Genomic DNA, 14,819 nt, shown 5'->3' with positions numbered 1-14,819 from the left:
AAAGAGAATCTGAACAGATGATGACGTAGCCAAAGTGAGATATAATTCTATCTGATCAACATTTCACTGGTAGAACCCCTCTTTTTGATGGCATTCAGCTGGATACAGCTATTGAGACATATATGTTTTGGATGTTTACGATCCTCATCTTTTCTAGTTTTAAATGAGGTCATAAAACTTGAAATTATATTTGGACCAGAGATGTATCAAATTTATGTCGTGGTTTAAGGCTTTTTGTTTCATGTGCTTCAGTTACGGCCTTTTGGACATGAGTTACACGAGTAGTCATATAGGAGAAAGAAAATAGCATCCATTCGTTCTTATTTTCTAAGTTTTGTGGCGTCAGATAGATATCTCCTATTGCATTTTGTTCTTAATTATAATTTACTTAGGGGCAAAGTAAAGTGTTCTAGGTACAGAACTTAATCATAGTGGGGAAATAGAGATCTCCAAAAATTCATTGCATATCATGTCAACTTATGAAAGAATATATACAGTTTTGGGGCTCGGTCACAAAATTAAAATGCAAGGAAATAAAACTTTTTTGGGTCAACTGAAAAAAAAATATTTCAGTCTTTTTTGCAAAAAGAAATACAATAATCAACTAAAAGTTTTCTTGGACTGCAAAATTAAATTGCAGCAAAATTTTAATGCAATGATGTCATTATGAAAAAAATATTATGTTTGATTTTCAACAGGAAAATACAATTTAAAATTACAATTTAAAAAATTGCTAACATAACCTATTTGTAGTAAATATAATTTAAAATGATTCTATGTCATATTTAGGGACCCATTTGTTTTTATAGTTCTTTTGGCACGTGGACGAAAGGTCTATTGAGTGCCAAAGCACCAGAGTCTTTGATTACAACATCCTTTGTTGGACGATCGCGTTTTCCAGTTGAAATTCTTTCGATTTTACGTGCAATATCCTGAAAAATTATTAACATTTGAAAATAATCCTAATTGTGCTAAAAAACTAATGACAATAAAAAATTTCAAATTCGTAATAAACAAGACTTGAAAATTTCCTTTTATAATTCGGAAGATTAAAAGCTTACTTGCTAACCTTGATCAATTTGTGTGGTTATGTGGGTCTTTTTTTGGTAATTTTATAATATATATAGTAAGTTCTAGTAGCGCTTCGTCATGTAAACGTCATGATTATTACTTCTCTCATTTGACCGAAATTCAATCCCACAATCCTTTTCGTCTTAATTCAAAAGTCGTGAAAGTTATTACTTGTTCTTTGTAATTGAATGTAATTTGCGTGCAAGCGTGATAAAGGCAAAGGGTGATGGGATTGAATTTCAGTCAAACATAAAAATCAATGTTTATTTTTAGATTCGCGACGGTATGCTATAGCGCTCCATTTTACACACGTCATAATTATTTGTACTTGTACCGAGTTTCAATCCCAAAATCCTTTGTGTTCTAATTCTCAATTCTTGAAAGTTATTACTTTTCCTTATGTTAATGACTGTAATCAATGTGCAAGAGTAATAAAAGCAAAAGATGATGGGACGGACAAACAGAAAAAGTTTTTTATAGATTTACCGTGGTATGCTAATCACAAAGAGTAAAATACCTACCATTCCTTCCAAAACGGCTCCAAAAACAGTGTGACGTCCATCTAGCCATGGACACTTTACGTAAGTGATAAAGATTTGTGATCCATTTGTGTCTGGTCCAGCATTGGCCATGGAAATAAGTCCTGATACTGTGTGATTGATGCTAAAGTTCTCGTCTTTAAAGCTTTCTCCGTAAATGCTTTTGCTACCTGAAAATCAATGGTAATTTCGTGTTCAGCTTCAAGTTTAATTAATGAAAACTAATCACATTTTCATGAAATAGAGATGAGAAAGATTCTAAAGTAATGATAAATACACCCGAACAGTTATCTACTTTAGCCTCATAGGCTCAGAGTTAAACCATTCACCCGCACCAAGCTTTTGATAACCCACTGGGGTACAGAGACAGGGGTGTTTAAGTGTTCTGCGGACATACTTCATGACTTTTGGAACGGTTTTAAAAGCGTCGTTAATTTTCATTCATAGGACCTTTTTCTAAAACTTCTAAATGACATACTTACAGAAAACATTCTGAAGTGGAAAGAGCTTTCAAATGAACACAAACTTTGTGTATTTAGAGCTCTCCAGTCATGAGATAATTGGCCTTAAAGTTTGTGCATCTAAAAAATAAAATATTGCTAACTCCAAAAATACGAATTGAGCAGAAATTCATAAGTTTTAAAAATAATACAAATAACAATAATAATAATTCATGAATTCATGATCCATAATTTTTTGCCTGGAACAGCTTATGATGACGTCATTATTGCCTAGTTTTGCACCAATTCTGGGCAAAACAATATTGATGTTGACCAAATTTGATAGAACCGTACTAAAGTCTATAATTTCAGATTTCATCAGAAACCGTTATAATGGTATCTAGAAGTTCTCAAACTTTCTTGGACGGAGTTCATTTCCTGAGAATCTAAAAATGCTCGTTATTGGCGTCATTTACTTCTTACCACTTTTAAACCAATGTACTCTCCATTTTTGATGATTGTACAATTACACTCAAGAAAAGCATTTCACTTAAACGCAAAGGAAGATGACTGAAAATCTCACCACTTCCATCACCACTTGAAAAGTCACCTCCTTGCATCATGAAATCAGCAATGACGCGATGAATCTTGCTGCCCTTGTATCCATAACCATTCTAAAAACATGGATATATAGTTTGTTAGTCTTAAGCTAGCATAATTCTTTCTTTTAAGAAAAAATAAATAAAAATCATCGACTGCTGTTTCTTAGAAACCAATTACACGTTTTTTTTTATAAGAATACACTTTATAAGAATGTCCATGATGAAAATGGCCAAATAATTAAGAATATGGTAAGATTATCACCATCGTGGAATTTAGCAACTGAACCTAAGAAGCCATTTTTAATGCAGTTTAACCTGTAGAATGCCAATTTCGATCTTAACCTAAGAATACCGTAAGAATATTTTTGGATGATTTTCGCCAAAAAGTTAAGAATATCCATGATGAAATGAAAAAACACCATTCTTATAAAAAAAAAGCGTGTACCTATATTACACTCCTGTCACTGGTTACCAAAAGCTCAGTGGGGGTGTAATTCAAAACTGCTGTGGGTCGATCGATTCATATTTTCATCATATTTTCAGTGAAGTGGCTATTTTAAATTTTAAATTTATCCACTGTGGTTAAAGAGAAACTCCCATTTTTCACAGGGGTGACAATTTTCCCCAATAAAAGCTAAAAGAACGGCCCTGTTTTGAGCTTTTGTGCGATTTTTTCACTGGGGTGGCCAGTGGGTCACAGAGACAAGGGTGTTATATTTCAGTTCACCCGTTGTAATGAGATTTTCATCAGACGAGTCACATTCTGCAGCCTCGCGTTGTTGAAATTTCCAAAAGCTCTGAATAGATTTCAAACCGCTTCAAATTTCAGAAGTGTATGTAAAACTTAATTGAATTGAGTCGTCTTGTGTATGGGCCTTCGTCGTTCTGAAAGAACTAAAAACGCTTTTTCAGCATTTATAGGGCATGGCCAAGAACTTACTACAACTAATTCCGATCTATCAGAAAGTTGATATAAATCAAGTAGAAAATCAGAAACAATGTGAATAATGTTAGACCACTCACACTCCCACTCGGGCTCCTAGTGACTTTAGAATATCAACGGTTTTCGTAGTTGAGTGAAAAGGCCTTTTGCGTGAATGCGTGAAATTAGGTTGAGGCGTAAAAGGCGAACTTTCGATGCGTGAATGTGTGGACTGTAATATTTTCCCCGATTATCCCAATTTGTATGAAAGTTTTCCCGATTTTCAAATTTTGATAAATCGGGATCACATAAATTTCAAAAAGGAATTGCGTTGATACGTGAATTGGGGGGTAACTGGGTGAGCTCATCAAGCACCAAAATATATATATAAAAAACCAAATTATCATAAAGTACCTGTCCTGTGCAAAGTTCATAGAAGTTTTTAACGGTTTTTGGAGCTGTCTCTCCATACAATCCCATAACAATTCTTCCTTCATCTTTGCCATCGATGGTAATGTCGAAATAAACTTTCTTTGTGACCGTATACAAATCAGCACTGCAGAAGGCTGTAAGCCCAATCAGGAAAAATGAGAGAACATGTGTAGCGACCATCTTGAAATTAAAAATGATAATATTGTGGCGATTTGATGAAGTGTCTTCAAATTTAACCAACTTCGTGTGTGCAAAATGGTCTCACTCACTGAATACTTTATTGATCTATCAGTTCAACATTTTAGTTAATCCTTACAACCATGGAAATACGTGGCACAAACGGATGTTACGTAGCTTGTTTTATGAAGGACGTTTTGTCGGAACAGCGCGAAAAGCTTAATTATTGCATTAATTAAATAAAGTCAAGCTATTGAAAAGCCTGTTGAAGACTACCGGTTTGAATGTGTTTATCAGTTTGTTTACCGTTGACACCAAAGGCTATTAAACGTTTCACTTCTTTGCGCCCAAATTCAAAAAGAAATGACATGGTTTTATTCAAATAATGTTATAAAAATCGCAACCTCGACAAATATCTGAAAGTTTTTAAAAAGTAAAGAAAACAAAAGCCTGACAAAAGCTTGTCAAAGTACAGTTTGTATTTTGATAATATAACACAAAGGTTTTATGTTAAAATCTTAATTCAAAGCAAAATTGTACATAATTTGTCAGACAATCTTACATTATATATATTATAATATAACCACTAATGACTAATACCGGGTAGAGTAGGTAAAACTTTATGTATAGCGGTTATCATAAAAAGTTCTATCGAACACTATGATATATTGTCATAGTTTTTAAGAGACACGTAATACTGTAGAGAGGGAAAAATGTTACCACAACATTGACAGATTTTAAGTGTTTGTAGCGCGTTATGTTTATATAATATTGTAAGTGATGGAAGTACTTACGACACTTACGTTTTTACTTTGTTTATTTTTCTCTTTCAGTTGAATGACATAGAGGGTTGTCTAGTATTCCATTTATATATCTTTGTAGAAACAGATAATGAAAATAAGTCCGAGGAGTCATTTTTTTATGTTTTTAATACAACAGTCATTAAAAAATAGTGTCAAATACAGTGTGAACATCGAAAAGAAACAAAATTGTTATTATTTTCATTGGCATTACATTGTTATTGAAAAATAGTTTTTAGTTATAAAACAATAGACAGCGCAAAAATAGCAAATATTAATCTCCGCAAGAAAATATACCATTGAGGTATAATGATATCAATTTTGATAAATGTTTTTTATAAGAACAAAGTATCCAAGAACATAAGACTTCGAGGAGAGTATGAGAACATTTGCAGACTTTGCAGACTCAAGAACATGCAATTTCTAATTGAAAACTTGCCCAATACCAAGAAAATGTTCAAAATAAGAACATTTTTAGAACATTTTCAGGCTTTAAACCTAAAAAGTTAAGAACACCCGAACGTTTTAAAATTTTTGACGCTAAAAAAGTGTAATCGAGTGTCGATCTCTTAAAATGACAATAGACAAGATTGATGTTGTTTCTCAATACAATTTCTGCAATTGCTTAAAAATAGATACTCGTCACACGCTTTAACCAACGTTAAAGAAGTGAAAAAAATGATCACAAAACTAAATAACATCAGGATAGAAAGAAACTATAAGTACCTATAATGGCCACTAATGCGTCATTGGTGGCAGGTGTGTTTTGTACACAAGAAAAATGCTGTACATGCGAGAAAAAGGTTGTGTGCGTGATATATATTTTATGCGAGTCTGGATTGTGTTCTGTGTGCGCGGGAAGATTTGTTTTCACTATGCCCGAGAGAAAGCAACATCCAAAGTTGGCATTTTTGACTGACGCCCTTGGCCATTAAAATCCAATCATATAATATTGATGTCTGGTCCTTGGGTCAAAATGTTATAAATTATCACCGTAGACCACTACGCTGTAACATTAGATAAACATTCCTAAGTGGATAATTCTAGACAATTGCTACAAATGATAGGGAAGTAGGGCTTGGCTCAAAGTCACCATAAACTATGATGTAATTCCTACCTAATGATTTATAAGAATGACAGGCAATTGTAAAATAGCATCATACCTGGCTTCATCAAGTAGCTTTTACACGAAGATACTGTTTCATTTTTCAAAAGGTAACTTTACATCATTATAAGTTCCTTATGGTTTTGAAGGGATCGTAAAATGATCCAGAATTACTTTAAAGTTACGTCATCATAAGAAAACCTGATTGATTTCGATTCTCACAGTCACCGGCTCCACCACACCAGTCCGGCGTCGCAAAATGATATGTTTACGAAGTTTGGTGGTCATTGTTTTGACCTTTCGTCGACTGAATATATGAGTGACAATCATGAAAATTATCCTGACTCCACAAATTACTGACAGTAAGATTCCAACGACCTTTGGAGATAAAGAATATAAGACATATCAAGTTCTATCTGAGCGGAAAACCAAGAAAACCCAACAGCAACATATAGATGAAAAGAGAAAAAGTCGCAAAATTAATTCCGACAATCCATTTACTTAGCCATAATCAAAAGTTGACATGTTAATAAAAGTTGCCCTACATCGCCTTAAATATTTATTAAAACGATAGATTTTAAAAGGGAAGTTAAGTGATTTTTAGGGGAAATTTTTTCCCCTGAAAAACAATCTTAACGTAATAGAAATCACGAAAATCTCAACTTCAATGTCTAAACATCCAATTATCTTTCATAAACGCATATACTCTAGACGCAAAAACCGGTGTTTTAAATACCCCCTTTTCGTTTAAAATTTCATCTAATGTCTCTTCCATCCGTGTGACGTCATTTGATCCAGAAAGAATCCTTTTCAAACAACTTTGTAGTAGAAAAAGCTATATCATAACTGATCAAAACTTTTTTCAACCCCTGAATTTTTTCAATATTTCATTACTTAACCCTTTAAGTACCAATGGAGTATATATCAGACATGGGCTATGTAGGAGGGCGAAGCCCTCCCGTAATGTCCAGTTTGAGTTAGAAATCGTTATTTTTGGTATAACTCGTAGGAATTGGATTGGGTTTTATTTTCAAGCAAAAAAATATCAAAAATGAGTCTTCCCAGCGAGATTTTAAGCCAAAAAGTAAAAGAAATGCCAAGATTTGACAAAAATTCACTTTTTTAAGAATTTTACCGTTTTTTAACCATTTTTGGTCAACGAGTGATCTAAGAACCTTCAAATTTGGTCCTGCTTTACTTAATTCTATCTTCCAGCGAATTAGAGCTTGAAGTTTTACAATTGGGCACATTTCTAACATTTAGGCAGGTCTGCGAGCGGGCCTGACTGCTTTAATTTCCCTTACCTACCCCCCCCCTTAGCAGCCACCCACCCCGCCCTTCTTAAATCGGACGGCACCGAAGGCACCTAAAAGAAAAAGGAGACTCTAAGCTATCCAACGAGCTATGAAACAGATTCTAGCTTTTTCTAAATTTGGAGATATAAGCCTTTAAAGTTAGAACTAGTGATTTTCTTTTAAAAAATTAGAAATAAATGACCCCGGTACTTAAAGGGTTCATATTTTATATGGTCTAACCATACTAGAATCCAGAAACCTTGTTTTTTTCAATAGAAATTCAATGGTAACCACAATATCTAGATACGCGTCTAGGTATGTGAAAAAATCTTTGTGTTTCCAGTAAGCATACTAAGTTTTGGACTTCTTTCCATGTGATGATGCCTTAAGTAAAGTTATAGTTATGAAACACGAATGACAAGAGATATGAAGATGTATTTAAACCATTCCTCGCTCTTTAAAGAGAAAAATATTGTAATATAATTCCTATTTCATGACAAGTCAACTTTAGTGAGTTAATGCTAACGTACGTTGTGCTTCCTATATCTAAAGTTTATAACTTGTTTTTACCAGTAGGTTTTTCTAAAGGCTAGCTCCAGTGGGTGGAATTTAGAGTGTGATAGCAACCTGGTTAAAATATATTTTTCTAAATTCTAGGAGAAGTAAAGGAAGGAGAATGTACCGTGAATTGCACAGGTCAAAATCATATATTGACGCTGTGCCGACGAATCGAGATTCTATTCAGCGCGCATCCACGAAGACAAAAGTAACCATGACGACCATCCAAGATCTTGCATGAAGTTCAAAGTTGATATTTTTATTCTCGTCGTTGAAAGCACAACTTAAAAAAGTCATCAATGCTTTGTAAAAAGAGTCAGTGATAGAGAATCACAACATAAAATCTGTCCATTATTTCGATTCAATTAAAGTGACATTTCTATAATTAAAAGTTTAGTAATTACTGTTATACATTTGGGGGTCATGTAAAAGATTTCTTTCGAAAGAAACTCATTTCAATTACACTTGAAGGTTTCTGGGGAATTCGTTAATAGTAATATACATACTGATACAGTCTGCTAGACATTAATATGGTAATATTTGCTCTTCATCTTTGATTCTTTCTACAGTGATTAAATTGACACATGCGCGATAAAATTTCTATACTTGATCTTCAAAGCTTATTATATTCTTTGAAAACTCAACCTCTAATACTCAGGGTAAGGAGAATGTTCTAGGGAACTTTTGAATCTCACACAGTAAAAGTCAAAGTCAAAATAAGAGACTTTTAAATGGGATTATGTTAATTATTTTTTTTCAATGGGATCATTTTCAGCCACAAGATTCAAAGTGAAATTAGCGATTTACCCAATCGGGATGAGGACTATTCGTACACACATTTTCCACTGGGGTGGCCAGCGGTGAAAATTTCACTGGGTAGAGAAGCCTCTATACAACGGGATGAATATCTGAGAGTTTTATAGTCATGGGTTAGAATGAATTTTGCGTCCGTATAAAAAACCTTGGTCTGGAAGCCTTTTGTTTCTTTCCATTGTTTCTTTTACTTGAACTTGTGTTGAGAAATTAGTTTTTTTGCTCATTTTTTGATCATGTACTTGGCAACGTGATCAAAAACTGAGCAAATCGATTTTTATCTTTTGATATTAACAAAGGAAAAGCTAACAAAAGTTAAAACAATAAGCTTCCAGACCATTATAAGGACTATGATTTAACGCTTTATTAGAAATAAGCTCTGAGCAAGAGCCAAAGCTTTTTCCTTATCTACAAATCAAGCATTTACGATTGCTTCATCAAACTAAAATTATCACAAAAGGTCAAGGACTTACTTATCTTGTAGCTAAAGAATGAAGAAGTATAGACACCCCTGTCTCAGTGCCCCGGTGAAACATTTTCCCTCAGTGGGGATGAAAATTTTTATCGAGACCTCAATGGGGATAGAGAATCTATTGTTTCCAGCTCAAAAATTCCAGTGGGGATGGTTTCGGAGTCCAATTTTTTCCCTTCGATTTTCAATGGGGATAGAATCATAGGGCAATTTCCCATTGGGGCTGAAAATGTAGGGTATTTTTCCACCGGGGACGATTTTTTGGCTTATTTTTCTACCGGGTTGGGGGTCCACCGGGTCTGTGACACAGGGGTGTGTATAGGATCGAAGAAACGTGAGGAAATTAAAAAAACGAATGAATGTCTAGCCAGGTCTATCAGAATTTCTTTACAAAACACTGTTTGTCGGTAGAGATCAGTGGCGTGTTCGACAATTTTGCCAAATAGGTCAAAATTTTGAAGCCAAGTGGTTCAAGTCTGGTTCTTGGAAAGACTATATTCCTTGTATCTCGCGTTTATCAGTTTTCGTTTAATTGTACGATGGACCTGAAGTCTCATGTTTTCAACTAAAGACAATGTTTTCACCTAGAAAAGAGCTTGATTGAAAGCTCTCTAATTCAAAAAAAGTCAGTTGAAAACTCTCAAAACAACATGGTGAAAACCCTCTAAAAAAAGCCAGTTGAAAACTCTCAATCAAAAATTATGGTGAAAACTCTCAAAAAAAGGGACGTTATGATTGCAGGGACGTTATGATTGCAGGGGAGGCTAGCCATGCTCCTTCCCTTTGCAATTGCTGGTCATCCTGAATGGTACTGTATGAAATGATATGCAAAACTTCAGATATCGCTCTTGTCGTGTGTCTTTGTACGTCTGTTACGTTCGAAATACTCATTACAATCAATTACCGGCAATTGGAAAGGGTGGTAGCTGTATCGCTAGCCTCCCCGCAATCACAACGTCCCTGTACGCTTGGGTTCCAAATAAACAGGGGGTTGGAAAATTTTAATAAACGGGGGGGACCTAATAGCCGGGGGGGTTGGAAATTGTAATTACGAAAACCCAAAAATAAGGTAGATATAGGCTGAAATCAGGCTTTTTAGAGCAAAGTAAGGGGCTTTCTCTTTAACAGCTGAAAATATTCTTGAAAATTAATGAATGAGAGGTCCTAATAAGGTCCGGGGGGTTGGGAAATTTTCGAAAAATTAGCAAGCGGGTCCCCCCCCCCGTTTATTTGAAAACTAAGAGTACGTTTGGGGTAATTTTTTTTGAAAGTTTTCAACTGACTTTTTATTGAGCAAAACCTTTGAGCATGGAATTATAAGAGACACTGGATAAATGGCTCGTAAAACGGAGGAGAGCGATCATTGTATTTTCTTTGTTTCAGAAAAAAAATTGATGTTCTAGCTATTTCCGCAAAGGACAACGGTCATGGCCGCTCAAATGTATCATATTTTGAAAAATGTTTATCACTCTCATTTTAAAAAAGTTCTCTAGCCTTTTCTTTTCGTACTTTTGCAGGGAAAAAAACTTTGAAAGTAAGGCTAGATTACCAAGCTGGATACATTTGTGAAATCTAATATGAGAAAAACATCATTAGACAAAAAAAATCGAAAAAAATGCTTATAGTAACACGGGATTTTCAATTGAGAATATCTTTCCAAAACTGTTACCACAAAAGCTAAAAGTAACAAACATTAGACTTGAGTGTCTTGGCGTCACTGTGGTATAAAAATGTTTTGGAGGTAGTTTTTTTGTGGTTAAAGTTTGAAAATTTCCGGTGTCAACATTCAATTTCTTATACACAACACATTTTTTGGACCTTTATCTCACAACTTGAAACGTCATAACGACATATAATTGGCAATTAAATAAAAGACTCTGGCTCTCATAGGAAAGTTTTAAGTCTCTTTTGGGAATTGGAAGTATATCCAGTGTATAATAAATACTTGCTTTGAGAGTTTTCAACTGACTTATTTTTAGTATAGAACTTTCACCATAATAGTTGAGAGTTTTCAAGTGACTTTTTTTTAAGTCAGAGAGTTTTCAACCAAGTTATTTTCTTGATGAAAACATTGTGTTTAGTTGAAAACATGACCTTTCAGGTCCATCGTATAATCGCTCTCCGAGTTATTCTATGCAAGATTCCACTTTTGTTTAGACATAGTTTGTATCGCACTCGTACTTTGTTACAAATTATGAGAAATTTTTTACGCAACCAATACACCTGTCTCACGTTTTAACTACCTTTTTACGCTAACTAACCGCTTGTGGTAAAAGAATATATACTGATGTGGAGCAATGTCCGTTTCCCCAAAACGAGAAATATAGATGAGTTATAGTTAGGTTTATATCCCTAAAATCATTTTTTATGTTTTGAATTAAATAGGAGGTGATTAAATGGTGTCAAATCATTCTAGGATATTCATTTCCGCTCACAACAACAACCAAAAAGCAGGTAAAAAACAAAGTTTTAAAACATTTTTGCTAAAATACCCTGACGATCAATTCTTAGCAATCGATCCATAGGAATTAAGGCTATAAAATCAAAGTTAAGACGTGAAAGTTATTTGGACTTTCACAAAATTTCAGTTCAAACTCAAAAGTTAACTAGGTCGCTTCAGCAAATTTCAGCTCTGGAAACTGAGCTTCTCTCAATTGTTTTTTAATAAACTCGACAAAGAAGCTGTACGTAGTCTCATAGCTATTACGCTGGTTTTTTCATAAATTTTGCTAAGTCGTTTCAGCCATTTCTAGCTATGTCTCTCGGCTTCATATTATCTCTAAATGAAAGGCGGCCAGAAATATAAGCAGTCACTTACATTTTTAGAGAAGTTGAGCTCGGTAATAATATGATCCCGATTTGCTAGGGCGAAAGAGGTAAAAAAGGGTGTTGCTAAGTCACTCAAGCGGGACGATATGGCTAGGGCGGTATTAGATAGATTTTCGGATCTCGCAAAACATTAGGGAGGTAAAACTGCGGAGATAAATTTTAGTCTAAGTTTTAACTATTGCACGCATAATATAAAATTTATAAAGTTGATACAAGACATGGCATCCGAAGGGGACTATGTATCGCTAAAAGGAATAAGAAAGCCTGCTTCACAGTTTTTCATATTTTTCAATTTCACGGAACTATGTCACTTAACCTACTTGACCTTCCCTAAATACGCCTCTGGAGATTTTGTTTAAAAGAGAAACTTCTGTTCGACTTTTGGAGCCAATGACGTCAGAACAGATGCTCGTGTCATTCCTCTTTAAAAACTCACTTTTATTGCAAAAAAGAGGGAGCTATATCTCGTAGAAAAAAGTGTTTCCAACGAATAGAAAGTAACCTGAGGCATATGATATGTATATGTAATCACATGATAACGAGTGCAATTCGAATATAATTGCACGAGTGATTTTTTTGTTATTAATTTTCCGAGTCCGAAAGGACGAGGAAAATTCGAAACAAAAAAATCACGAGTGCAATTTTCGAATTGTACGAGTTATTATGTGATTACGAGCTAATCGCACAATGGCTTTCATACTTTTTCCCAGTTAGGAAAGTAAATTACAGAAATTACACTGAGAGTTTTATATTTTTCTCTTCTTTTTATGTCTTTCTTTTATTGTTGTTTATCGACCGCCGGAGGCGGTTTCTTTCATAGTGGTACGCTAATCTCGTTTTGCCTTGGCTCATTACTTTGTCTACCATTTACTTTCGGTTTTTTTAACTAGATTACCCAGGTGTTTCTCTTTTTTTTCGCTAAATTTCTTTTATTCGGAATTGAATAATCGAGACATGAAAAATGACTATATTGTAATCTGTTTTCAATGAATAATCTAAAATGTACTGGAGATGACATGTTTATCTGGTACATGACATGTAAGCGTTAATAATGTGCGCGCGCTCTTTCGCGAGCGTGATGCGTGATGGAAGGCGTCGTTTCAGTGTGGTTTACATCCACACTGTGACCTAGTTAATTTCGCATAGCGAAAGTATTACAATAGTCTTTCGCGGTGCGGAATAAAATTTAGAAAACGAAAGTGGTTTTCATATTTCTAGAACATTCTCGAATATTCTAAGCATGGACTCACTCGATAAGATTAAATCTAACGTTTTTCAGTCCGCAAGTATTAGGTAGGCGTAACCAAGGATTTGTAAACATTACTGGATTTTAGAAATGGCGGCTTGCAGGATGCTGTAAGAACTGCATTTGGTTGTTTGTAATTTTAATTTTATCATGTTTTTGCTTTTTTTTGAGTATTTAAAGATATTGATATTTCTTTTAGCATAGTATTTTATGTTTGTGTAGTTAGTAAATGCACCAATGTAGTAATGGGAATTACAAATTAAAGAGTTGCCCTTCAACATCACCACCAACTACAACCACACAGACATGACAAGGCACGGTACGGTATGATCTTCTTTTTTACAGGTAGAAATAAGTGTTGATAGTTGATTTAGTTGTAAGACAGATTATCAGTTACTAAGTATTTTAGTGAATTTTACAGAGAGATTTATGGCAGGGTGTCAATCTAAGTGACAAAAGTTATATACTGTAGCTGTCCTACCGTGTGAGATATTGGGTATAAACTTGCATCAGTCAGTGGAGGCAAACATGAATAGCACTCAAATGAATGACCTGTCTGGTCATTAAAGTACAAAGTTAAATCAAAGCAAAATGATAGAGTAGATCTGCGAGCAGAGCTACGTAGTTCATTGGTTTTGAAATTTTGCCGCTTTGTTGATTGGTCAGTCATTTGATGGCTATGTAGCCTAGAAATCTAAGCTAGTTTGATTCAGTCACTTGGATAAATCTGATGGTTAAGTTGTGACTGAATAACTAGCTTAGGGACAGTAAACTCGGTAGCTTATCAACTGACAACAACGACAATTCAAATTTCGCGGCGAGGGATAACGTAAACTCACATAATTTGCATAATTATTCGTCGTTGACTTAATTCGTTTCATATCAAAAATATGAAATCACGCACACCACACACAGAACATAATATCAAAACATTATTTAGAATTTTTTTATTTTGTCTTTTTTTCTATCTTCTGATTGGCTCTTATTGTAAGATTAGATAAACAAACTCTCCGTCTTACAGTTTATGCGCTCCTTTTGTAAAATATAAAATGAAATTCTATTGTAAAGTGTGCCGATGGAGAGTGCAGGAAAAATTTGTTCATTTTTTTCAAAAAGTTATGTTTTATGGAAAAGTCAACAAGAGAAAAATTCGTTCCTTGAGTGATAATTTTGTGATTTGACATAAAAGTATTTTGTATGATTTTTACAAAGCTCATCTTAAAAATAACCTTCAACAAAATACTGTAAATAAAAATTACTTTAGACTAGCAGGCTAAAATACCGTATACAAAACAATGTATGTAATCAATCCCCCCCCCAAAAAACATTTTCTTGAGCCTTGAATTCGTATAGCTGTCACTGAAAATAAGCACCGACAGTTTTATGTTCTTCGAAAACAAAAGATGTCATTGTCTGTAAAATCGAGCATAAAGTCTCAAATTATAAAACAACAAGAAACCACAACCAGTCAAAAACCAAGAACTGTCTATCATCTATCCATTACAGTATGATACAATA

General features: G+C 34.2%; 1 protein-coding gene across 1 annotated transcript; it reads right to left on the bottom strand.

Annotated features, from left to right (window-relative positions):
- Positions 1–661: 661 nt before the first annotated feature.
- On the bottom strand, positions 662–4,300 carry LOC136809044 (putative peptidyl-prolyl cis-trans isomerase). Its single transcript, XM_067065618.1, has 4 exons — positions 3,989–4,300; positions 2,634–2,724; positions 1,593–1,780; positions 662–932 (listed from the first exon to the last, which is right to left on the bottom strand). Exons 1-4 carry the CDS (start codon positions 4,184–4,186, stop codon positions 804–806), a joined length of 606 nt encoding a protein of 201 aa, XP_066921719.1. The 5' UTR covers positions 4,187–4,300; the 3' UTR covers positions 662–803.
- Between the last annotated feature and the right edge of the window lie 10,519 nt (positions 4,301–14,819).

The sequence above is a fragment of the Clytia hemisphaerica genome, unplaced genomic scaffold (genome assembly GCF_902728285.1).
Source record: "Clytia hemisphaerica strain Z4C2 unplaced genomic scaffold, Clytia hemisphaerica genome assembly, whole genome shotgun sequence".
Lineage (NCBI taxonomy): Eukaryota > Metazoa > Cnidaria > Hydrozoa > Leptothecata > Clytiidae > Clytia > Clytia hemisphaerica.
Note: the sequence above shows the minus strand (reverse complement) of the source record. Positions and strands in the feature narration are given on the sequence as shown.

Excerpts from the sequence above, each read along its gene's own strand:
- LOC136809044 (XM_067065618.1), bottom strand. The coding sequence starts at position 4,186 with ATGGTCGCTACACATGTTCTCTCATTTTTCCTGATTGGGCTTACAGCC. Across the intron at positions 1,781-2,633 it reads TTCAAGTGGTGATGGAAGTG|GTAGCAAAAGCATTTACGGA; the intron begins GTGAGATTTTCA and ends ATTGATTTTCAG. Across the intron at positions 933-1,592 it reads GAGCCGTTTTGGAAGGAATG|GATATTGCACGTAAAATCGA; the intron begins GTAGGTATTTTA and ends ATAATTTTTCAG.